The 27,262-nt window shown below is 35.4% G+C and overlaps 1 protein-coding gene across 4 annotated transcripts in view; it reads left to right on the top strand.

Annotated features, from left to right (window-relative positions):
- Positions 1-27,262, top strand: part of tbc1d22a (TBC1 domain family, member 22a) — a 274,142-nt gene continuing 246,880 nt past the window's right edge. For 3 of the 4 annotated variants that reach the window (XR_015481894.2, XM_087246433.2, XM_087246434.2), the window contains exons 1-3: positions 1-214; positions 3,735-3,791; positions 7,229-7,653. Coding sequence is in view for 3 of the 4 variants with exons in the window: in XM_087246433.2 (XP_087102559.2) it covers positions 153-214; positions 3,735-3,791; positions 7,229-7,653 (544 nt within the window). In the remaining variant the exon portion in view is untranslated. 4 annotated transcript variants of the gene reach the window in all.

The following is a 27,262-nucleotide window of genomic DNA, read 5'->3' as shown; positions in this document are numbered from 1 at the left end:
GCGCTTATGTGCGGTGGGCGGTACCAACATGGCGGCTCTCTGAGTTTGCGAAGAGAAATTGAGGTGTAAATAAACTCTTCGTGCACGACTTGCACAACTTATCAACCCCATTCTCTGAATTAATATATGAGCGAGTGCTCCGAACCCAAACGATGTCAAGTGACGGCAACAAAAAGCAGTTCTGGAAGAGAAACACAGCCAAGGTTCCTGGGAAGTGAGTGACGTGTTCATGCTAATGTCTCAGTGTTAGCTATGTGTGTGTATATATGTGCGTTTAAATACATATGGAATAAAATAAACAATCTCTTTCAACGCCAGATTTCATCAGAGGAGCTCTGGTTATTTGTGACGACACGTGTCACTCAAATTGGATTTATTTTAGGCATGTGATTGTGGGCTAGCTTCATGTTTGCATTGAAGTTAATGATGGACTAAGTTTGCATTGATCATCATTATATTGTTATAACAATGATATATAAGGTCTGATCAGCGTTATATGGGGTTATGATATCTATTATCAAAACTCAGTGCTTATAGTCTATTTCTTAAATCAGGTGTTAGCCTACTAGCTATATGATGCTAGGCCCTCTTTTGACAAGTCTTAAGATGCAGTTATGACAGTTTTATTATTATTTGTAAAATTTCTTACATTTATTTGTAAAGTCATTCCTTTGTGCTATTTAACATTTTATCATTTAGCTTTTGTCCAAACTGACATACAATTAAGGTGAAGAGGCAATACGAGTACTAATTTTAAAAAGGAACTGTTAGTGCTCAGAGAATTAAGTTCAAGAGTAAGGAGGAGTGCGTTTTTGTATTATAGGGAGAATAATGTTTCTAATTGAGGTAAAGTTGGTTTTATTTTGGCCCATTTTTTTCATTGACAACTAGACACGTTCCTTTTGTTGTTTACCATGTTATGCTTTAAATATAGGGTCTGAAATCGCATGCTAGTGCGACTCCAAACAACATCAGCACTATTTAACTGACTGCAAACAATGTTGTACTTTATAGTCACTGGGTGTTGATATGATTTCCCCATTTAGAATTTGCAAACAGTTCTTTTCGGAAATTATATTAAGAAGGTAAACATCTGAATGTGCGAATATACAACCAACTTTACCCCAATGTGTTTCTACAGGTGGTTTGTCAAGCCCACTCACCTGTGTGAGGCACACTTCATAAATGCAGAATGTATTATTATTATTATTATTATTTTAAAGATGTGAAGTGATTGTATTGTCTGGTGCAAAATTCATGGAAATGTTGTTTAAAGTGAAAGTGAGATGAAAGAGTGTTTCTACAGGTGGTTTGTCAACCCTTCTCACCTGTGTGTGGGACACTTAAAATTGCATAATGTTTTTAGGTTGTCATGTGGATTTCAGACCAAATATTCAAAGTAGCATGGTAAACCATACATGAACCATGTCACAAGCTGTACCGTTGTGCTCATAACAGTGTAATAATTAATTGTTGTCATTAGAATTAATCAGTATTAGCTTTTGTAAATTCTACTTTAGTAATTTAGTGAATGCCAAACTCTGAATGTGTTAATATAAAGCCAACTTTACCTCAGTCACTTACATGCAGTACTTTCTACCAATAAAAAGTACTAATTTAAAAAGCAGTTTATAAAAGCAAAACTGTATTAATGTAACATGCAGTGAATCAAACCAAAAAGTGTTTAGACACCTTTAACATTTTTCACATTATTACTGATTTGTTTACTGTCGATTAGAAATGATAATAAAATCTGACGAGAAGTCAGAGTAAACCGTGTTAGAACAAATTTATCTTCATAATGTCCAGTAGGTTTATTATCAAAAGATAGTATTTGTAATGTGTTACAAATGTAAAGTTTAGACGATTTTTAGAAAAATTGAACCGAAACAATAATAAAGTTGTCCCCCGAAAGACTCAAGATTTGTGTTGTTTCAGCTCATTTTATATAAACAGTTAGAGCAAAAAGCAAATGTCATTTTTTTTTACGATCACAATCAAAGACAAAATAATAATTAAGGCAACAGTTTGTATGGCTGTATTTACTCAACTATTAATACTTTACTGTAGTCTCTGCTGCCAACCAGGAAAATTATGCTTCATGGAAACCAGAACTACAATATTTTCGGTTCCTGTTTTTTTTATTTTTATTATTATTCTGCTGTAGTAGCAAATAATTTCAAGGCATAAAATGTAGCAGGTTGTTTACGTGTTAAAAGTTTTATTTTTCGACAGATTTTTAATATTTATACAGTTGAAGTCAGGTTCATTAGCCCCCTGTTTATTTTTTCTCCAGTTTCTGTTTAACAGAGAGAACATTTTCTAAACTTAATAGTTTTAATAACTCATTTCTAATAACTGATTTATTTTATCTTTGCCATAATGACTGTAAATAATATTTGACTAGATATTTAACAAGACACTTGTAGGCGGTAGGCAGGTTAGGATAATTAAGCAAGTTATTGTGTAACAATGGTTTGTTTTGTAGACTATTGGAGAAAAAAAAATAGCTTAAAGGGGCTAATAATTTTGATTTTAAAATGTTTTTTTTTTTTTTTTTTTTTTTTAATTAAAAGCTGCTTCTATTCTAACCAAAATAAAACAAAAAAGACTTTCTCCAGAAGAAAAATATATTATCAGACATACTGTGAAAAATTATTTGGTCTGTTAAACACCATTTAGGAAATATAAAAAAGTAAAACAATTCAAAGTGGGGATAATAATTCAACCTAATATTTTTATAATTTATTTATTTATTTTTTATTTTTTTAAAGAAGCCCCTTCTGTTCACCAAGCCTGCATTTGTTTGTACAGTAAAAGACTGTAACATATTTTCTATTCATCAATTAAGTGCTATGTAAAGTGGTATATAAATACTTTTTTTAAAGTAAATGTTTTCGATGTAAATATATTTACAATATAATGTATTGCAGTGATTTTAAAGCTGAATTTCAGCATCATGAATCTAGTCATGATCCTTCAAAAATATGATGAAAGCACTTACATTTACAAATTTAATGCTCCAAAAATATTAATAAATAAAGAAGTAGAAAAAGAACAGTGTTGATAATAATAATAGTAATAATGGCATTAATTAAGAGTTGAGTTTTTTTTAGGAGGTTTGAAAGAATAAAAAGAAATATAACATTATACTTTTAACACCTGAAAAAAAAAAAAAAAACTTTATACACTCTACCATTCAAAAGCATGGAGTCAGTATCATCTTTTTAATATTAAATTATTATTATTTTGAACAGAAAATCATTAAAATATTAGAATGGATTCTGAAGTATCATACAACTGGAGTAATGATGCTTAAAATTCAGCTTTGAAATAAATGACATTTTAAAATATGTTTAAATAGAAATTTCAATATTTTAAATGGTAAAACATGTAAATATTTTTATTCTTTTCGCTGTGCTTTTGATGAAATAAATGCAGGATTGGTGAGCAGAAAAGACTATTTGTCTTTAAAAAAAATATTCCAAATCTTACTATTCGAAATGCTTTGATCAGTAGTGTAGCTGTAAATCTAACATTTTATACTTTTTTTAATAAAGAATAATGCGTTTGATTGAAATTGAGATTTCTTTAATTTCTAAACTGTCAAATTGTCTTTTTTGTCACATTATATATAATGTGTATATAAAAAGGTTGATTATAAAGTTAATAGAGATGTTTTTTTTTCATCATCTAAATATGTGTCTTAACACTTCTTAAACTTCTTTTCACAGTATCCAACATGTTTACGGAGCCCAACACCCCCCATTTGATCCTCTGCTACATGCCAAGTAAGAGTTATATTGAAAAGAAAATATGTGTTTGTCAATCTAAAAATGTTTTCAGTGAAATTTTGCTAAGTAATGTTTTTATAATTGTTGAAAGAGCATTCAAACATTCTGAAAAAAAAATTCCATTCAAACACATACATCCTTTAACATCTTTTTGCTTTTGTTATTTTAAGTAGGTGTTGGTCAAACATAATACTTTTTAATTAAAGTTAATATTTCCACCCTTTGCAATAAAGTGCACAGATTAATCATTCACATTAAATCCATAAACAACATATCAGAATATGAGGGTCACTTTTGATGTTGACTTAGCATTGTATATAAAAAAAATAATAATGGAAGTGCTGCAACCATTCTTGTCAGTTCACACTTGTTGTCGTGTTGTTTGTCACAAACGCAGATGTTACTACAATGAATCAGCAAACCCTACCTTTTAAGGTGCCACGTGAAACTACAAACTACGTGCCTGAGCTCGACCAGAAGCAGCTGCCTTTGTTGTTTTAACAATAAGATAAATAGCATGGTACTGCTGGAGGAAATATGAATCTTAAATGCACCACTAGATGTAATTAAAATTTATTTAAAGATTTAATTATTTTTAATTGAAATAAGTAATTTCTTAAAGGAACAATATATATATATATATATATATATATATATATATACACATACATATATATATATATATATATATATATATATATATATATATATATATATATAAATATATATATATATATATATATATATATATATATATATATATATATATATATATATATATATATATATATATATATATATATATATATATATATATATATATATATATACCCAGAATTAAACAGATGAGTTGTAGCATTTTTTAATCCACTCAGCAGATCTCTGGGTCTGGCGGGAGCAGTTTTAGCTTAGTTTAGCATAGATCATGGAATTGGATTAGATTATTAGGATCTCATTCAAAAATGACTAGTTTTAAGAATTTTCCTATGTAAAGCTTGGCTCTTCTTTAGTTACTTTGTGTACTAATCTTGTACTTTCCATTGTGGATTGATGGAAAAAGTACGAGCTTTGCAATTTTTACCCAGATAAGGGTAGGAACTGGAGTGTCGAAATGTAATTGGCTAAACTGGCAGTGGGTGGGGTTACACAGACCAAAAAAGACTGTCATTTTTACACAGAATGTACATTCTCAGAGGAGGACAAAACTGTAGCATTGAGTTAGATTAAACATTAGTATTTAAAAAGTTGATGCTAATGGTCTAATCTATTTCAATGATTTATGCTAAGCTAAAAGTGCTCCCACCATGAACAGGATGGTAAAAGTCAATTTTTTACTCTGTGACTTGAAAAATGGGTTTGTTTTTAAAAGAAAAAAATGGATTGTTCCTTGAATAATATTCTCGTATTCTAGTCCACATCTCAATTTGAGTGGCTTACAGCACTACTTATGATTTATTAATTCAAACTCTGCCAAATCCTCTGAACTCATTTATACAGCTTATACATTCCTTGCAATACAGCTAATTCTTTTTTTTTTGCCTGGATTCTGAAATTCCATCTGTTTTCCACCTCTCAGAAGGCTTAGGGCTGTCAGAGAAACTAGAATGATAAATGAATGAATACTCCAGTAAAAGTATATAGTCCTCTTTGAACCCCATTCAAATCATTTTGTAAAATCAGATATTTATTTACTGGAGACTAGCTTTAAATGGATCACTTGAATAAACTTTAATTGTTTACTGAAGACTCACTCTGAATGAATCTATTAAACCTGTGGGTTGTTTACTAGACTCACTCTTAATGCTTCATTTGAATCAGTGAATCATTTATAGGATACTCATTTTGAAAGGATCACTTGAATCAGTAGAGATGTTTACTGACAACTTGCTCAGAAAAAAAATAATTGAATCAGTGAGTTGTTTACTAGAGACTTGTTCTGAATGAATCATTTGAATCAGTGAATCATTTATTGGAGACTTATTTTAAATTAATCACTTGCATCATTGACTAGCTTATTGACAACTTACTCTGAATGTATTGGTTAAATCAGTGAGTTGTTTACTGGAGACTCATTCTGAATGGATCATTTGAATCAGTGAATCATTTATTTGAGACTCACTTTGAATGGATCACTTAAATAAGTGAGTTGTTTAATGACAACTCAGTCCGAATGGACTAATCGATGCAGTGAGTTATTTACTGGAGGCTCATTCTGAATGGATCATTTGAATCAGTGAATCGTTTATTTGAGACTCACTTTGAATGGATCACTTAAATAAGTGAGTTGTTTACTGACAACTCAGTCCGAATGGACTAATCGATGCAGTGAGTTGTTTACTAGAGACTTGCTCTGAATGTATCATTTGCATCAGTGAATCATTTATTGGAGACACACTTTGAATTGATCATTTGAATAAGAGATTTGTTTATTGACAACTCATTCTGAATGGACCAATTGATTCATTGAGTTGTTTACTGGATAGTCGTTCTGAATGTATTATTTGAATCAATGAATCATTGAATTGGAGACTCACTTTGAATTGATTACTTGAATAAGTTGTAGTTTACTGACAATTCACTCTGAATCAATTAATTCAGTGAGTTGTTTACTGGAGGCTCATTCTGAATGGTTCATTTGAATCAGGGAATCATTTATTTGAGACTCCCTTTGAATAGTGCACTTGAATCAGTGCATTGTTTACTGACAACTCACTCTGAATAGACAAATCGATTCAGTAAGTTGTTTACTGGAGGCTCACTCTGAATGGATCATTTAAATCAGTAAATCATTTATTGGAGACTCTCTTTTAATGGATCACTTGAATCAGTGAGTTGTTTACTGAAGTCTCACTCTTCAGAGATCAATTGAATCATGAGTTATCATCTCTCGCACTCAATGGATCATTTAAATCTAATAATTGTGTATTAGACAGTCACTCTGAAAAGATTACTTGAATCTGTGAATTGTATACTTAAAACTCGCTCCAAATAGATCATTTGAATCTGTGAGTTGTGTTCTGGAGACTTACTTTAAACCAATCATTTGAATCAATGAGTTGCTTATTTGTGAGCAAATGCCAGTCCACTTCACAAATGAATTGTTCAGTGATTTAACAGGTTAAAAAAATAAAATTTATCTTGTTCACAATTTATATGCCAGTTTCTTTTTCTTTCTTATTTTTCACTTATTTACTCGGCTTCATTCAGGAAATGGTGGAAAAAGTACTATGTGTTTTGGAATGCTGTGAGGTAAAAGTTTCCCAAAATATAATATGTGTGGATACTTAAAATATGTACTTAAGTACATCAGAGAAGTAAAAATACTTAGGTACTGTCCACCCTTGATGATTTCTGTAGGATATTAATAAATGTTTTACATAGAACACCAACACTCTGCATTGACATATTAATAAAATCCACATTTTCTGCTGCAGTTTGATGAAAGCAGGAAACAAGCCCCCATCTGCATCTACGCCAGGAAAACCAAAGAAAGCCACCACCTTCCAAGAGTTCGAGAGCATCACCAGTGACGCCTGGGACGTGGGTGACGATGACGACGAACTTCTTGCCATGGCAGCCCAAAATCTCAACATCGAAGTTGTCATGGAAACAGCCAACAAGGTGATCGAGAACCACAGCAAGCTTCAAGAAAGACGGCAGCAGGAGATGGAGAAGACGACTGAGCCTGATGAAAAGTATGGAGAGGAAGTGGAAGAGGAGGAGGAGGAGCCGGAGGAAGAGGAGGAGCGAGAGGAAGTGGTGGAGACAACAGATGTGTCTTTTAGTACAGATCCTCTTCCACTAGGCGATAGCAGACTGGTGAAGTCACACAGTGAAGCTCCTATTGGCTCACCTAAAGGTCAGTCAAACATCAACATACAACTGGTTTTCTCTGTTTACTGTTTTCGACTGGTTTATTGCTTGGGTGGGAGTTTTATGTTTGGTGTTTACAAAACTGACATTAATAATATAACATAACATAAAGATTTCTGTTGTTTTTCAAAATACCTTTTAAAAATTAGCTGAAACAACAAAATTCAGGATTTAAATTTAATTAAATTAGTCATTCATTCATTTTCTTTTTGGCTTAGTCCTTTTATTGATTTGGGGTCGCCACAGCGGAATGAACTGCCAACTTATCCAGCACACTATTACACAGCGGATGCCCTTCCAGCCGCAACCTATCTCTGGGAAACATTCACACACACACTCATTCACACTCATACACTAAGGACAATTTAGCCTACCCAATTAACCTCTACCGCATGTCTTTGAACTGTGGGGGAAACCGGAGCACCCGGAGGAAACCCATGCGAACACAGGGAGAACATGCAAACTCCACACAGAAATGTCAACTGACCCAGCTAGGGGTGAATTCATGAATAATTAATTCATAACAAATGAATTATTTGTAGCCTTCTCTTTTACCTACCTGACCCACATTGTCTTTGTTTTACCCATGAACAAATCTAGAAATAAACATAGATGGGTTACACACAAATTACCACCTGTCAATGAATTTTTCTGTGGGACTCTGGCATGAATAGGCAGAGTGATCTGTGTCATTATAATCACGTCGACAAACTTGGTTGGTAAAAAAGATGCACAACCAACGGGAAATAACCAACAATATCTGAGATTTTCACAAAAAATAACTTGTATAAGTGTGAAAGGGAAAGATTGAAGCAGTGTACTAACGTGTGACACATTACCTGAACACAAGACAGAAGAGTCAATAGATATGTGATGTGCGTTTTCAGCAAGTGGTACTCGTACAGTGTGGATGGAGGGCTGTTCAGAATTGTAGATGAAACGCCAGTGTGGATGTGGATCATTTTCATTCTAAAAGGCCATTTTGTATAAGTGTAAATGAGGCCTGAGTGTGTATTTTTCACGAGTGGGTTTGCGAAAGGGGGAGGATCGCGATGTTGGCTCATCATCGTGACGTCTATTGACCATCGACGATGGATGATGACATTGTCTTTCGACCCAACCCTAATAAAAACATAATCAGTCTTGTTTTAAATTTCCTTACGTTAAAATAGGATCCAAATCCCTACCTTTTTGTGGCCCACCGCAACATGATGTAGGAGTGTGGTTTTTACTGCACACCGTTTTGATTGACAGCCGCGTATTGACATGCCTTCATGTTAAATCCCATAATCATATCAACAAGACAGGAAAAAACGCAAAGCAACTACGACTAAAAGATCTGTTCAGCTCTCTGTGATCAGCTGCATCTCGAGAATGAGTTTTACAAGTTTAAAATACTTTTAAATCAGTGCATGTTTGTAATAAAGTAAAGACAGTAATAGCACTACATAATTCATCACAATAGCCGCAGTAGTGTTAGTGTCAATAGTGTCAGTTCAATTGTAAAAAGAAGATGCTTCAATTCTGTTGTTTTTATTTATTTATTTATTTTTTTTTTATTTTTATTTTTACTTAAAATCAGTTGTAGTTTATACATTAACATAACAGATACCCATGTATAGTAACATGTATCCTTTCACATTTGCTGTGCAAAAACGGTGCAAAGTCAAACAGGCACGCTATGTGTGTATTTACGTGAACATTATAACGACAATGTGTGTGACTCGTCATTGCAGAAAGGCTTGAATAGGCTTCACAACAAATACATCAAATAATCATTGGGAAAGTTAGGTGAAACCTGCTTCCTTCATGTCTGTTACTATGCTGTTTATCTGATGCAGCAGGAGATGGAGACACGCATCAAAGTTATAGAGAGTGATCTTTGTGGCTCTGACAGGCACGTGGGAATGGTGGGCGGGGAGAACTAGCTTATTTGCATTAAGGATACAGGCAAGAAAACGGCAACAATGTGCTCAGAGCTGAAAATGTCAATATTAAGAAAGGTCTAATAAATAATCCGATGAATATATTGAGCTGAAACCCTACAGACACATTCTGGAGAAACAAAAGACTTTTCTTAAATCTTGAAAAAGGGGTCAAATAAAGTTTAATATTCTATTATAATCACTTTATTTAAGTTTTTTTTTTGTAAATTATTGCTTGTTCCTAATTCTGTTCTATTTTTCCACCTACAAGAAATGCAACAAACCATTTAGTTTTGATGATTGTTTTTCCAGTGTCATGTTATGATTCATTGTCACCAAGTGTCAAGACATTTATAGCAAAGAACAAATTTTCATCATAAAAGGGTTTGCATTTTAAAATCCTACATGTGATCAGTTTTCATAATCAAGTGGTTCTACTGAACTAATTTGCATGACCTTCATTAAATAGTTTAATCTAACTTGCGATAATTAACCTGAGGCTGTAACTTATAAATCTTTTTGAGGCCCAGGCAAACTAGCATGAGTGGAATGCCAATGTTTATTATAATAATATATATGATGTGTTTTTGGACTTACTTATGACTCATGCTTTCAGTATGATTCCCCTGAAGGAGAGCAAATCAAATGAACACCTAATCCTAATTTCAATACCATTACAGGCTCAGATCTTCATTGTTATGCAGTGACCTGAAGGGCTGCTGTTAAGGGAAGCATAGAAGAACAACTTAAAAGTTATTTAACTTTTATTCATTGGTCAATGAGGATTAAATAAGAGGTGAATATGGTAACGTCTTTTTGAGGATTACATATTTTAAAGGTTCATTAAAATAATAGTTCAACCAAAAGAGTGAAAATTCTGTCATTTACTCACCTTTTATTTGCACGACCTAATTGAGTTTCTTTCTTCTGTTAAACAAAAAAAGATAATTACTATGCATTGACATTTTTTCCCCAATGGGTTCTAGCATATTTCAAAAAATCTATGTTCAACTCATTACAGTTTATTCAACCTTTACAATGATTATTTTGCTAGCACACATTGTTATTTTTTAGGTGAACAAATAACCCATGCAAGTTGTTCTACAATAAAAAAAAAGTTGGTTTTGATAATATTCAATCAAATTATGTCCATTTGCTTTCGCATTTGAAGAAACGGTCTTGTTGTTTGACATCAGTTTGATGGATTCAGCCACAATATTCTTAACCACACCCCTCTAACCATTAGTTTGCTATGAGGGAATGATGTGCAAAAAGAAAGCCCAGCCCCCTACTCAATATTCACTTTCAGTTGAACGTAAATCAATATACTGAAATGAAACTCTCGACTTGAGTTTAAAACCACATGAGAGAATAATGCGGTCATTTAATTTTTTTAGTGAACTAACCCTAATATGAATGCACTGTAGCATTTACCTATGGACTACAGTGTATATCAGACAAGGAGCATCTGTTTTCACCAATATCCCCGCACTGACTGACAGCTCTTCCGCTGTTTTGTTTACCAGCCTGATTGGTGGTGGAGGACTATTAACGGACTTCCCGTTGACGTGTTCTGCCTCCGCTCTAATGGCACTTTGTGTTGACACTGTCAGCAGCCGTCACGCACTGTCTAATTTCTGCAGGGATTACACAAACATCGTTAAATGTGGATGTTATGATGCTTAATGCGAGAATAATCTCTCAAAGTCACCCAGAGACGCGTTCAATGCCTCTAACAGGCATGCAATCACATTTTACAGTGATACTCAGGGTTTGGGCAGCATGATTATTAAGCGTTGGCGCAAAAAAACGGTTCACTGAGGCATTTCGATTTCTTTGTAACATGCACGCAACACTGCAAAACAGCAGCATTTATACAGTAGAATGTTTTCAATTAGCCATAATTCTGACCCACTAATTGGCATTAAATGATTGTTTGTGTGTACATACTGTAGAACCATTACAATTATACATGCCCTTGATTTTTCCCCCTATTTCATGTTGCTGCATTATGGTAAGAGCTTTAAATAATATATTTTTTTCTAGTTTATACTTCATCCCTTCAAAAAAATCAACAACAAAATCAATAACTAGATAAGTAAATTTCGTAGACAAACTTTATGGTGGCTTAAGAAAGCCTCGTCTGAAAGTTTGAAAAGGTTTTAAAGTTTAAATCATTGAAGTAGTCGTTTTTAAGAACTTTGAAAGTCATAACTACATATAGGTTAGCATGGTAATAGAATGGATTGGCATGTTTCTTGCTTGGTGGTTGATAGGGGTTTCTGAATGGTTGCTAAGTGGTTGCTTAGAAGTTGCTAAGGTGTTGCTAGGTAATTACTTGGGTGTTCCAGATAGTTGTTAAGGTGTTGCTAGTTGGTTGCTTAGGTGTTTCTAGATGGTGGCAAGTTGTTGCTTTGCGGTTGCTAGTGAGTTCTGAGTAGTTGCTAAGGCCTTGCTAGGGTGTTATATGTGGTTGTTAAGATGTAGCTGTTAAGATGTTGCTAGGTGGTTGCTAGGGTGTTCTGGGCTGTTGCTAAGTTGTTGCTAGTTAGTTGCTCGGGTGTTCTGGGTGGTTGCTAAGGTGTTGCTAAGTAGTTGCTACGGTGTATTTTTGGTTGCTAGGTGGTTGCTAAGGTGCTGCTAGGTAGTTGCTGAAGTGTTGCTAGGCGGTTGCTAAGTTGTTATTCACCTTGTACTTGCTCAACCTACTTTAGTTTCTTTCTTCTGTTAAACCCCAAAAAGATATTTAGAAAAATTATTTCTATGAATTGCCTTTTTTTCCAATGGGTTTTAGCATATTTTAAAATATCTATGTTCAACTCATAACAGTTTATTCAACCTTTACAGTGATTGTTTTGCTTACCTTTCTTAAAACAGTCTAAAGCTGGATTTATACTTTCGCCTGGCGCCAAATCGTGCACCTCCACTGACTGCGCGTGCACCTTGTGAAATGGACGAGGCTTTTATACTTGCTGCGTTCGCCGTTGTGATAATTTTTAAAATGACAGGGGGCGGTTAAAAGGAACTGACCGTAAAATCAGGCGGATAAACAGAGAAGTAGGAAGTTTCCGGAACTACGTTATATCATTAATATCAATATTTGAATATCATTAATATTCAATATTTGTAAACAAATGATTTTTTTAATTTAAATGAATTATTTGAATGATCATAAGGATTTTTATCTCTATTCAAGTTTTTTTTATCAAACTTTGATGCATCACTTGCTTTTGTTCATATCTCGGACAGTTCTACCTATTAAAGTTTATTAAACTATTACTGACAACAGAACATGGGTTGCTCTACAAATATATATTTATTATGGCAAGAATAAAAGCAAAAATAAAAGCACACTTGCTAAAAAATACAGATTTTTTTTAGATTTAGCCCACTCCACAATTCACACATTATTGTCTGGCTAGTTTCTGTCCTATTGTTTTGCTAAAAGGCAATAATGGTCCATTATTCCTGACCATCATCACCAATAAAGCCTAGAAAAACAGGGCATCAGTATGTTGTAAACCGATAGGTTTAAATATTCTTTCCCAGTTTTTAAAAAAAATAATTCTGTGACTTCATTATAGTTTTGTAACTATTAAACTGTTTTAAGTTAAAAATTGCAGTATATAAATCAGTGTTAAACCTATGAATGATGGAAAAATATATTCTGCCATTGTGTACCTGGTCTCCATTTTTCCCATGACCTATTATGGTTTTGACAAACTTTTCCCTCAGGTTTTTCCAAACCTTTTAACAAAAACGTTCTCCTTTCCCACTGCTGTTGCGATTTCTAGCCAAGAATTATTGATCATTAGGTTATCTCTATGATCATGGATCATAAAGATCTCTGTACAATCCTTCTGTTTCAGACAAAATCTCTTCAAAGTGTTTCATATTCAACTCAAATCAAGTGCGGCGCTGCGCGCACTGTTCGCTCGAGTCTCAAAAAATGCAGTGAACAGCGACAGCCGATATCATGTCACGCGCACCCAAAGCGAATATCCGCAAAATCACATTTACCACGCAGACTCAAGTGAACAAGCGGACGCGTCAAGTGTAAACCAGGCATTAGAAGAATAAGTAAATAATAAATTAATAATACATTTATGTAGTAAAACTTTATGTTGGCTTTCTCAAGCCACTATAATAGTAAAGAAACTATTCCATGACATATTCAAAACTGTTACGTATTCTATCAGCACTTGGTTACAGTCTCAAGTCACTTTGGTTATGTTGTAAAAAGCTTTGCATATCTGCATTTGCAGCCATTCGTCTCTAAATTCTTTCAAGCTGTGTCAGGTTGGACGGGGATTGCTATTTATCAGCCATTTTTAGGATTCTCCAGAGATGTCACATTGGATTTAATTCTGAGGCTTGGCCACTCAAGGACTGTTCCCCAAACCCTTATTGTACTGTCTTGGCTGTGTGCTTGCTTGGGAGACTGTACTTTTGGAGGGTGACATTTTAACCTAGTCTGCACCTTGAACCAAGTTTTCATTAAGGATATCTTTGCATTTTGCTGCATTCAGCTTTCTTTCCACCATGATGAATTTTCTAGTCTAAGGGTGTCAAACTTGGGCCACTTCAGCATTATGGCTGCCCTCAAAGGGCATGTAGAAATCTTACTACTCCTTAACATATTTGAAAAGTGTTGCTTTATTTCAATATACCATATTAAAGTAATCAGTAAAGACATGCATTTGCATAAATGTAAAATTTATGTAACTTCTCTTGGTTATTTAACATAAATCTGTTTATCAGGTTAATAAACCATAGCTAGTCCATAGCTGGCAGCAAGCTTTCTGCAACTCTTAAATGGTTGTCCTTTGAAGCTAAGCAGGGCTGTGCCTGGTCAGTATCTGGATGGTAGACCACATGGTAAAGCTAGGTAACTCAACCTGTGCTCTGTGTGGGTCCTAACGCCCCAGTATACGGTTGTGGACTCTATACTGCTCAGTGGGCACCGTCTTTCAGATGAGACATTAAACTGAGGTGCATATTTGAATGTCTGTGGTCATGAAAAATACCAGATTGTCTTTCGAAAAAGAATAGGGGTTTAACCCTGGCATTCTGGTTAAATTTGTCCACTGGTTCATCATGGCCTCCTAACCATCCCTATATCATAATTGGCTTCATCACTCTGTCTTCTCTCCACTAATCAGCTGTTATGTGGTGTTCGGTCTAACACAATATGGCTGCCGTCGCGTCATCAAGGTGGATGCTGCACACTGGTGGTGGATGAGGAGATTCCCCCTAAAAAATGTGTGAAGTGCTTTGAGTGTTCCGAAAAGTGCTATATAAATGCTAGGAATTATTATTATTATTATTATTATTATTATTATTATTATTATTATTATGTTACTCCATAAAATAGCAAAGTAAATATTAAAGACAAATATCATCAGACACAAGTTATTAAATTTCTCAACAACTTTATCACATTTGAGAGAAGCAGAACAACAAATAAATTTGAGCTGCTAATGAGTGGCAGATGGGACATTTGCAAATGGCAAACAAATCCCGCATAGCACTGCGTCACTCACATTTAGATTGCTTGCAGGATATTTTCGCCTCTTGTTAACTTTTCGCTCAAGTTGAATGTATTGAACATGCACGGAAGATGTGGTTAAAGTGAATTTCGGGCATTTGCATTAAACATTTTACACATTCCGTGTCATTTCAGCTGGCTAGTTTACATTGACTTTGTATGCAGTCTACTAGTAATGGTTTGTTTTTGAACGATTTGTTCATGTTGAATGTAACTCGGGAATGATGAGTTCTCACTTGGAGTGATTCTTTCATTTGCGCATGCACACATTGTGCAGGTGGGTGAGAAGATTAATTCTTTTTTGAGTCTACCATCAGGTTTGAGTCTTTCATTTATCATGTAAAAGACAATTCAATCATATGTAGTCAAAGCCAGAAAAAGATTAGATCCGTTCATTTCTGGTTCTCTGGTTTGAGTCATTTGTCTCTCTATGTTCTCTCATCGTTTGTGCTAGTTGTAGATGTGTTTGGAAGCAACTCGTAACATTTTAATGATATTTTGGCAAATTGAATGAAATGACCCCAAAAAAGATTAAATTCAATCATTCTTTATTTTTGTAGAGCTTTTAAAATTTAGATTGTGTCAAAGCAGTTTAACATAGAAGATTATAGTAAATTTGAAAGTGTGTCAGTGCAGTTTTCAGAGTTGAAGTTCAGTTTAGTTCATTTCAGTGTGGTTTAATTTTAACTGCTGAAAGTTCAAACAATGAAGAGCAAGTCCATCGATGCACAGCTCCACAAGTCCCAAACCAAGCAAGCAAGCCAATGGCGCAAGTGGTGAGGAACAAACTTTACCAATTACCAATTAATAAAAGTGAAGAAAAAAAACCTTGAAAGAAACAGGCTCAGTTGAAAACAACCATTTCTCCTCTGGACAAACTTAATGTGGAGAGCCACAGTCCAGGCGTTGGAGGCTGTAGAATGCTGGACGTCTAACGTGAAGAAGCTAAAGGTGACCTGTGTAGATCATCTGCGGGTGTTCAGGCTGGCCCATGGGATCAATGCGAGGACTCTTCTGTTTCTGGGTCTTTCAGGAATCAGTCTCATGTTTTCCTCTCCTCCATGACCATCACAGCATCTGCAGTCCTGGTCCAGGATTATGGAGACCTCGGGATAAGGAAAAGCAGAATAACATAAGCGTAGATGCCATTCAAATTATAATGTCTTTTGGGCTCTGTCTCCAGTTGCCCTAAATAATGCAGACTAACAATCCTTTAGAGGATTTGGATTTCAAAAGTACAGTTTATTTTAATATTATTAATAGATTATTTTGTCTCGCTGAAAGATACTCAAATGTCTGATTCAGTAAAATAATCCAAATGTCTCATCTCTCCAATCTATTAGCACTAATACACAAATAGTTTAGAATTGGTTTTAATCATATGTTCTTGCGGGCCATATGAAGTGATATGACGGGCCGGATTTGGCTTGGGACTGGTGCATGGGACATGAGGACAACAGATGTGGCCAGAGCAATAAATTACACCGTTCATACTGTGAGATGTCACCACAGGGAGACAGGAAGGACAGCTGATTTTCCTCACGACGGGGCACCACGTGTAACAACACCTGCACAAGATCAGGACATCTGAATATCACACCTGCGGGACAGGTACAGGACTGCAATAACATCTGCCCAAGTCACACCAGGAACATACCATCCATCAACCATGATGAGGCTATCCACAGTAGGCTGAGAGAGGCTGGATTCAAGCCTCTTGTAAGGCAAGTCCTTACCAAGCAACATCTTCTGTGAATTCATATCTACTGTATCTTCACTGGACCAGACATGACTTTTGAAAAGTGCTGGTTATTGACATAAGTACCATTTGGATTTCCATTGGTAGTGGTCAGATTCATGTTGAATGTGGAAAAAAAATTATTGTACTACACTCTGAATCTGGCCTAATGTAGCTAGACCTTTGGACTAACTGCTGAAGGTCTGAAGTATATTGTAGATTTCATTAGCCTGCTCAGTAGGGCATCTGGCCAACATCTTCAACAGAGGCTGGCTGCAAATTTACACTTGCACTTTCAGGCTTGCACTCTCAAACTTGCACTCTCAAGCAACTTTGCTTCCTCTGCAAGTGACGTCATTTACAATCGACACCTGTGCCCGAATTCATGAAAGTGCTTCAGTAATTTAACTTAGGAGTGGCTCTGAGGGATGAAAATCCCTGAGGTAAGGGATTTCATTAAGAGTGTTGCAACAAACTTCTTATCTGTCACCCTTACCTAAGACCCTTTTTTAAAGCGTTTCAGTGTAGTTTCTGGCAGCATAGAGGGACGGGCGCCACAGTTGCTATAGTTACATAAACGGGTCGTAATGGCCACGGATGCTTGCCTTTAAACAGCTCTGCAGTACACATCAGCTGTGCCATTTTCTTTCTGTTAAGCGAGTTTAGACGTTCCCTTATCGAGTCGATCCCGACATTATGTTTGGAGGACCTATAAAACTGGGCTGGGATCATGTAGACACTTTTAAAGCTACACTGAAACTGCGATTTTTATATGTATTCACTCCTGTGCAGATGTGTGTGTATGTGTGTGTGTGTGTGTGTATTAGTTTATTTATTAAATGATTTTATTAAATTATTTATCTACAGTCCTACAATCTACAGTTTTTATCTAAAAAAAAACAAATATTTGGGTGAAAATGCTTGAATTTTGAGTGTCATTTGTTCATTTAAGGAAGCTGATTAGGTCCATTAAATGTTTTAAGAGGAAATTTTTACTAAGGAAAATATTTGTCAACCTTAAATTCTTTAACTTGATCTTTTTTTTTTCTTTTTCTTTTTATTACTTACAACCCAAATTGTACTAAGGGTACCCTTAACCTTCAAACCAAGGTATTTTTTGGTTAAGGACTTTCATGCAATCGAGCCCTTCACTCTCCTGCCACATCATTAGCATCGGCTTCTGCATTCTTATTTTCAATCGTCATGGGACCTGCTGAATAAAGAACATTTTCCCAAAAATGGGATCTGTCATGGTATACAACTTAAGTACTTAGAATTATTTGACAAGTGCAAGTCCAAGAGTGCAAGCCTGAAAGTGCAAGTACAAATCTGCAGCCAGACCTTTCTCAACACCTTTGGGGTTTGGCGTCACAAAGGGAATGTAACAAGCCTACTTTTTACCATACTTATATTGATCTTGAGTGCCTATAGAGTAGTACTGCATCCATTTGTCTCTGAAAAGCATTTTGTGTTTGAATACTTTTAAGTCAAAGTTACAGCTTTTAGATTCTTTCCGGAAGAAAATGAGCGCCTGGAGGCGTGCCGTGGATGGAGATACTGAGTCAAAAGTGCACAAGTGCAGCAGCTTCACAGCCACAAATCAGAGCTCAAATCAGCCCTCGCAATGGCTGGAGCTGAGCCAGATAGAGAAAGTCTTTTCAATGAAATAACGTTTACTTTGGTTGCTCGCATTTTAATACACAGGATTACAAGCTAAAAAGTGCTTTGTAAAACATATGCTGACTTCTATGGAATAAAGCAACAATAATCATTGTACACATACTTTTACCCTGTGTTATTCACAACAGATACACACTGTGTACACTAGCTTGTTTGCTCTATTATTCTCCCGGTTAAACAGCCACTGACTTACATGTAGTTAAACAGACATTGATTGATGTGTGCTCGTAAATCCAGCAGCTCTAAGCTCTGCAGTGAATGGCGCTGTGTCATGTCAAAAACTAGACGTGTTGCCATGAAAATTAATAAAGTGACGAGTTCGAAATAACTCCTGAAGGGGGGTCAGCTGAAGTATTTACAACTTACATGTGAATGGGGTTAGATTAAGTAAGGCTAAGCAAGATCAGCTTCCCCATCACATTCAGAAGCACACTTTTTGGGACTCGCTCACACCCAACACTGTAGTGAGGTGATGGTGCGAGATGGGATGCTCGTGCTAGTCAAGCACGTGCTTTTCCAGGGGAAAATGCCCCTACAAGGATTTCAGCTCATAGCTATGTAAGATAGAGCCAAAATCTGAAAATCTGTAAGATTTTTGACATGTTTTTTGAAACTTAAGCCGTATTTGAGCACAAGAGTCCAACTTGTTTACAGTGTAAATAACTCCACATTGGACCTCCCCTTTAATGAATGTGACACACATCTCTTGAAAATCCTAATGGATTTAAGATAAAGACTTTGAGGATGGCTTTAAAAAAAGGTTCAGATTTTGTAAGCCATAAGCCTGGGACACACCAATCTAATGTCAAAGAACAGCAGACTGTGTTGTCAGCTACATTCACTGCAAAAAATGCTTTTCTTGCTTAGATTTTTTGTCTTGTTTCTAGTCTAAATATCTAAAAATTCTTATATCAAGAAGCATTTTCTGGACAAGCAAAACATTGTCTTGTTTTGAGAAACAATATGCCAATATTAAGTAAGTTTTTCCTTAAAACAAGCAAAATAATCTGCCAATGGGGTGTAATAAATTACATATTATTTCATGCTTTGTTTATTCTCCACAAATAAACAGGTAGCACATCATAATAATAATATAGATTAACTTGCACACATATCCACATTAATAATCTGTGACAAACTATACTGTAGATTAAAGTGCTCGCATATCTACACCATTATTACTGTAGTAAATTAGCTCAAGGTTATTCTTTCCGCGACTTTTCTGCCGTTATAATGTTGCGAGTTATGATTCAGATTTCAAGGCTCGTGTACCTTTTGGAACATTATATAGCGGAATAGCTTGGCGGGAGGAAGATTCATTTGAACGGGGCTTCAAATGAATCGACTCTTTTGCTCTGAACAACCGAATCGTTCAGGGATGCTATCAACAAAGTTGAGCAGGGTAGCAAGATCAAAGTTCAAGACATTAGATTCATTAATATACACAGGCACCTTTCTTTATACAAAATTAGACTTTATTGACTAATCTAACAGAAACTAACACACAAACACAAACACACATTCATACAAGCATAGGGGAGAGTAACGTGAGGTTGAGAAGGTGTAATGATGGGAAAAAACCTTGGGGTTTGTAAGCACAGACCAAGCAAACCAAACGTAATCAAATTCAATATAACTTTTCTATTGTCTCTTTAGGGTTGAACTTAGCTCACACCAGTTTAGATGTTGGGAGAAAGGTGATACTTGCGGTCTGTTCGTGATGTCCGAGCTCCCGTTGTTGAGCACGTGGTTGGTTGTCTGATCCTTTGTTCTCCCAAGGGTTGCAGCGTTTGAGGTTGACGCCGCAAAAGTTTCTGAACAGTGAAATGTCCGAGCACGATGCGATTAACCCTTTCCGTCTGGGTTTCCGCCTGCTTTTTTGAAGGTTTCAATACTTAGGTTTGTGAGGAAGCTGAGTTTGAAGAAGGTTCAAAACAACGTGTTTCCAGAGCAGAGAGAGGGGGGGGGGGGGTTGCTTGGAGTTGGGAGAGAGAGGGGGAGCTTTCAGGCAGCGTGTCCCAAGAGAGGTCCCAGGAGAGTTTGAACAGAGAGAAATCCCAAGAGTAGGAGTTTAGCTTGGTCTTCAACTTTATAGGGCAGGTTCGGATCCACCCTCCATGGAAAGTTGACCAATTAGAAGCTAACTTCCTGGAATATTAAATTTATGGGTCTTTGTCCGAGGCAGAATAATTTGCATAGGCAAATTTTATGTAAATCGGGACAAAAATGTTAAAGTCTCTTAAAACATTAATATGTTGCACTCATATTAAAATAAAATGTCAAAGATCAATTTGTACAGCGAGTAAGCTTTTCGAAAAGTCCAAACTTGAACAGTATAAGAGGTTGTTTAGCCTAGGAACAGTTAAAACATTATATGCAGGGGTATTAAAACCAAAAATATTAATACAAGAGAAAGGGAAACTTTGCAAAACATATGATTAAACATAAAGAGTAAAGTTTATATGAAAACAGTGTTAAACAAGCAGTTTAAATAGTCCTTTGTAAGTCATTCCTGTGCTTAGTGCCGCATGGCACATTCCTTTGGGTCGTAAATACCTTGTAATCAGGTTTCGAGCCTTCTCTGGGCAAAGTTGGCTGGTTGTGGAATAAAATGCAAAATGTTTATGTGTCTGGTCGGCCATATTCGTTACAGGGGTAAGCAAAATAATCTTGTTTTTTCTTTTGACGTAAGATTATTTTGCTTACCCCATTGGCAGATTATTTTGCTTGATTTAAGGAAAAACTCACTTAATATTGGCATTTTATTTCTCAAAACAAGACAATATGTTTTGCTTGTCTAGAATATTTTTCTTGATTTAGGAATTTTTATATATTTGGACTAGAAACAAGACAACAAATCTAAGTAAGAAAAGCATTTTTTGCAGTGTTGTTTCTCAAAAAACGCTTTAAACTCCTTTTCTAAGCCACATCAATCAGTTGATCCATCAGATCATCGCTATTATGTCAACTCCTAGACAAATCAGCTGATCCTCATGGCTTTTGAAAAGCTCCTCTGTTCATGTATCTGTGTTTGCAATTCGTGAACTGTGTTGAAGAGTGTTAAACTGATGACCTTTATGGACAATCACAGTCATATCTACTGAGGATGTGAACACAATGGCCAATCAGCTGTGTTTAAGAATGCACTCAACAGCATTCAAATGTTAGATGGAAATAGACCTTTTTAAACATTTCGGTACCAATTGGTACTGAAGTCAATTCTCCCCTAAGCTTAAAACCCTAAGCTGCATTTAGTGGCCAGTTTGGGTCAAGAAGCTGTGTGTGAACATGCCAAACATGCAAACTGATTGGTACTAGTACATGCGTTATGCACCTGCATGAAAAAATGTACCATTTCATACCTGCCATATATGCTTCGTACTTTGTTTGGAATATACAGATTTAAGTTATAACGGAAGACTAGCTACCTCAGACAAACACCGCGCACCCAAACACTGCAGCGTCTTTTACTTTTCTTCATAAAATTGCATCAGAGCTGTAGCAATGGTTTCTCTATTTGTCATCCTCTGAAAAAATGGTTGATGATCACTTAGTAAGGAGAGGCGCCAGGGGAGCACAGGCACACAGTCCATTGTATATGGTCATGGAATCCATACGCACACACTTTTCACTTCAGGTCAAAATAACAACATATATGAAAATGAGTGCAGTATAGCAGCAGTGATGACATTGTTAAAAAAAATAAATAAATAAATAATTAAAAACAATGTAAGGATGCCGCCAGAGTAGCTTTTTGGTTTCTTTTCTTGTGCATCCCAGCCACTAGCTCCCCATATGAAATTTTTGTTTTAGCATGGGGGTAATGTAGTCATTCAACTTCACAATTTGTAATGTTGCATTATGTATTTGAATAATGATGGTTGGTTCCTTGACTTAAAGCTCAGATTTGATTATCATAATTTATTTTGTGTACAAAGTTTGAGGTTCACTGCATCATTATTAATCACAACTTAAAGTTTGATTTGATTGTTCAGTATTTTTGCTTTATCATTGCACGCATTTTGTAAAAAAATTTTTTTCAACTTTAAGAGTCTCATCAACACTTATGTTTTTTTAATATGTTTTTAATTATAAAGAGATCAGATATTTTGTTTATATGTTTTTGTTTTTGACTATTAAAACTAAAAACATTGCCTTAGTAATGTTGGTAAATTTAAAATAAAGTGGTTAAAAGTACTAATATTCCTAAATGTATTTTTTTAAATATTCAATAATTATTAATCTCAAATAATATGAAACATGATATTGTGATAATTTTTTTGTCAATATCGCTATCCCTAGTTGAATCCCAATTATACTTGACCAAGAGTCACTTAACACATGTGATCTGTGAGTCATTGCAATTTTTATCCACAATAGAATGTAAGTTTATTATCTGCATGTGTTCAAAACATTCATGCACAAGAAAATTCTGATGTTTGGTGGTTTAACAAAGTCTTACTTAACTTCTCCCAGGGTCATTTATATCAAAGTTGATATTTAGCGGCACCATGTTGGTGTTTTATAACATTGCATTTGTATGAGGTGAATCATTCAATGCTCAACCCTCAACCTGGAAGACCTGGACATACACAAATACACTACGGACAATTTAGCTTACCCAATTCACCTATGGCGCAATTCTTTGGACTAGTGGAGGAAAGAATAGCACCCGGAGGAAACTCACACGAACATGGGTAGAACATGGAAACTCCACATAAAAAATCCAACTGACCCAGCTTGGGCTTGAACCAGCGACTTTCTTGCTGTGAGGTGACAGTGCTACCTACTGCGCTATTATTTTACTCACACCGTTGGCAGATATTTAGCTTGTTACAAGAAAAAAACTCACTTCATTTTCACTTATTTTTTCTGAAACCGAAAACAAAAAAATATTTCTACTTGATCTAAGAAGTTTTAGATATTTGAACAAGAAACAAGACAAGAACTCTTCAGAAAAAGTCAGAAAAACATTTGATCCGTTGTGAATATGCCATTTCTGTACCAGAACACTGTTAGACTCCCCAGAAAAAATTCTGATTCAAACCATCTGGTGAAACTATATTTTTATCACAATCATTAACTCAATAGTCAAACTCTCTGTGTTTGCTTGAGTGTCCATGTTTTGTGCATCATGATTGTCCTTCAGTCAGTCATCATGACTACTAAGATCTTACAGCGTGACATTGGAATCATGTAAGTGCAAACTGAAATGCTGCAATCGTTTAGGAATTGCACAGTGTGAGCTGGGCTATAGTGTGTACTAGCTGTTATGCATCAAATGTTCAGCCAGCAGTTAGTTGACATGACGTCTGAGGCTGAATTTACTCTCAAGCAGGGTTTATTTGGAGGTAGAGGTTCTGTCATAGTCTGAGGCTGTATGCCATCGCATCATAGGTCTGAGCTTTTGCTGTCACTATAGGCAATGACAACGCTGTGTATTACAGGAAAGACATTCTCCTTCGTCATGTGGCATTCTTTTCTGCAGGCTCATTCTGACACAACTCTCTAGCATGACAATGCCACTAGCAATACTGGTCATTCTGTGAGAGATTTCCTGCGAGACAAGTATGTCTGTGTTCTGTCATAGCCAGTAAAGAGCTCAGCTCTCATCAAGCATGTCTGGGACCTGTTAAATCTGAGGTTGGGGGTTATGGCCAGTTCCCCTCCCACCAACACCTCTACCACTAGGCATCAGATAATAACTGTTTTCAAGGTATACCGGGGTTTGGAAAAGTCAAGGTTTTAAAACATCAACATTTTCTGTCATACCTTTCCTATGAGTAAGATTTTGTATTTACATTTTTTTTTAGGACAACAGTATCTCCAGCAGGAAAGATCTTCAAAGATTCAGAGAGTTTTTTTTTTTTTTAATGTTTGAACCACTCTGCACTAGTGCAGATGTATCTGTGGATGGTTTGGGCAAAAAAGTTTAAAATTGAATTAATTCAATTAGGTATGCTCTGATCAGGATTTTTGGATACAGAGTACCGATTCCTCATCATGGTGATCGGCCAATATGGACTGATTCAGATGCGTCAAGCTTTATATAACTTTAACATCGCATAAAGCACATTTTCTCTCTAAATATGATACTTAAGTGAAGCTTTCTCCTTTTCCTAAAAGCATAAATGAAGGATGTTGCATAAAATCCCTTAAATGCGTCTCTTATCACCATTTAGTGTGGACACTTCATGATCAGAAGTAGCTTTATACAGGGTGCATATGGTCATGGAAAACCTGGAGAAGTCATGGGATTTTGGCTTGGCATTTTCCAGGCCTGGAAAAGTTTTGGAAAAACAGAAAAAACCCATAAGGTTTTGGAAAAGTCATGGAAATTACATTTGCATTTAGTCATTTAGCAGACGTTTTTGTCCAAATCGACTTAAGCTGGGTTCACACGAGAGCTTGTACTTGAGAAATTCTGTCGTATGGTGCTGTGAAAAGGGGTGGTCTTAAACAACATGATTAGACGTTAATAAAAGTGAGCGATTGTTCTATATTTTAAATTTATTATAAATTATCTTCTGTTGGTCTTACGCAATCACGTGATGCAATTTCGCAGGTAAGAATTCACCAAGCTTAAACTTTCAAATGCAGTGAAATGCGAAACTTGTCACATGTGTTTGCATTTCTGGTCTGCTGCATTCGCATGCCTATGAATGGAAATCTATGGAGTGAAAAGTGCAGTGTGATCACGGCTTTACAATAGAAGTAGTTTTACCTACCATTACTAGTTTAAAAAACTAATAACATAATCTAAAATTAGTTTGACAAATATCTGTATACTGGAATGGAGGTTAGTTGTTTTTACTTCTTGGCCAAAAACATGGTCTCGCATCATTAGTGCTGTGTAGGCATCATCTATTTGACATAAATATAAAAATAAATTTGAATAAAACTAAAGAGATTGTTGCATGTTTTTTCTTGTTATTTACCACGTAAACGTAGACATTACATGAAACATTAGGTCATGAAAATTGACTTGAAAGTCGCTGAAAAGTCATGGAATTTTTGAAGCTAAAATGTGTATGAACCCTTTTTACAGAAAATAATAAATCAAACTGATAAAAAAAATGGTAAGAAAAATGACTGACAATGCAATTTGAAAACAGTGCAAATAATGGAAGAATAATTCAACATGCTTCAATGAAGAAAACGCTCAGAGTACATTTTTAATGCTTAAAATTAAGTTAAAATGCATCTTCCTCTGCTTGTTAACCTGTAAACTAACACTTATGATCGGTTCATGTGATCGGCCAGACAAGCGAGTACCGATCGAGTCATAAAATATGATTATCGGCCGATATCGATCTCCAGCTGATTAATCAGAGCATCATTAAATACAATACAATGTTTACATTTAATTAATAGTAATATTAAGATAAGTACACATTTGCATAAGAGAACAAATTAAATGATTAGAGTAACCCTCTATTTGTCGCTTTTAGGATTGTAGCACTTTGAATACTTTGACCAGACGACCAATGAATGAGTGAATTAATCAATTAATAGAAAAAAAATAAATAATAATTCTTCTGTGGTATCTTCTTTATGTAAGCAGGATTGGTGGAAAAAAATACTTTTGTTATTATTATTTTTATTTTTTTTACAGTAAGTGTTTTGCATATACGCATGTCTTATCAATACAATGCTCCTAAAACACAATTACTTTGCTCTTACACAAATTGTGATGTGCCAGGTCCAACTGAAAAGATGGGCTCCTGAGCAATATATACACACCGAGAATGGTGTAATCTCATCGTGATTCTCTGAATTGAAATTAAAATGAAATCTAATCAAAATGAATTGAATCCTCTGGCGCTAAAAGATTCCCACTCCTAATGATGATGGTATCTTGAATGAGGTTCATCTGTCCAAGCTCTATAATGGATTTAGTTTGACAGAGGAGTTTCATTAACACTAGCTGTAATCTTAGGGTAACTGCCTGGTCTGACCTATGGGCAAACTGATGTCCTGATAGTGTATGTGACCAATGAATTCTCTGTAATTACAACCGATGGGTTTTTGAGAGAGGGAACACTGGTTTGTATAAAATACTATCAATATACAAAGACTACTGTATATATTGATGTACATACACTACCTAACAAAAGTCTTGTCATCGATCTCAGTTGTAAGAGCAACAAAGATTAACTTGACTTCTAGTTGATCACTGGAAAAGTGGCAGGAGGTAGATTTTTCAGATAAATTATCTGATGAACTGCATCACAATCATCACAAATAACACAGCAGACCTATTGGATCCCACATAGACCCAAGATTCTCACAGAAATCAGTCAAGTTTGGTAAAGGGAAAATCATTGTTTTGGGTTACATTCAGTATGCGAAGTGGATGGTAACATCAACAGCCTGAAGTATGAAGACATTTGTGCTGCCCATTACATTACAATCCAGAGGAGAGAACACATTCGTCAGCAGGATAGTGCTCCTTCTCATACTTCATAACACCTCCACATCAAAGTTCCTGAAAGCAAAGAAGGTCAAGGTGCTCCAGGATAAGCCAACCCAGTCACCATACATGAACATTATTGAGCATGTCTGGGGTAAGATGAATGCCAAGGCATTAAAGATGAATCCAAAAAATATTGATAACTTCTGGGAGTCCTGCAAGAACACTTTCTTTGCCAGATGACTTTATTAATAAATATTTGAGTCACTGCAGAGATATATGGATGCAGAC

This window comes from Danio rerio, chromosome 4 (genome assembly GCF_052040795.2).
Source record: "Danio rerio strain M-AB ecotype USA chromosome 4, GRCz13ab, whole genome shotgun sequence".
Lineage (NCBI taxonomy): Eukaryota > Metazoa > Chordata > Actinopteri > Cypriniformes > Danionidae > Danio > Danio rerio.
This window is presented reverse-complemented; position numbering and strand designations above follow the sequence as displayed.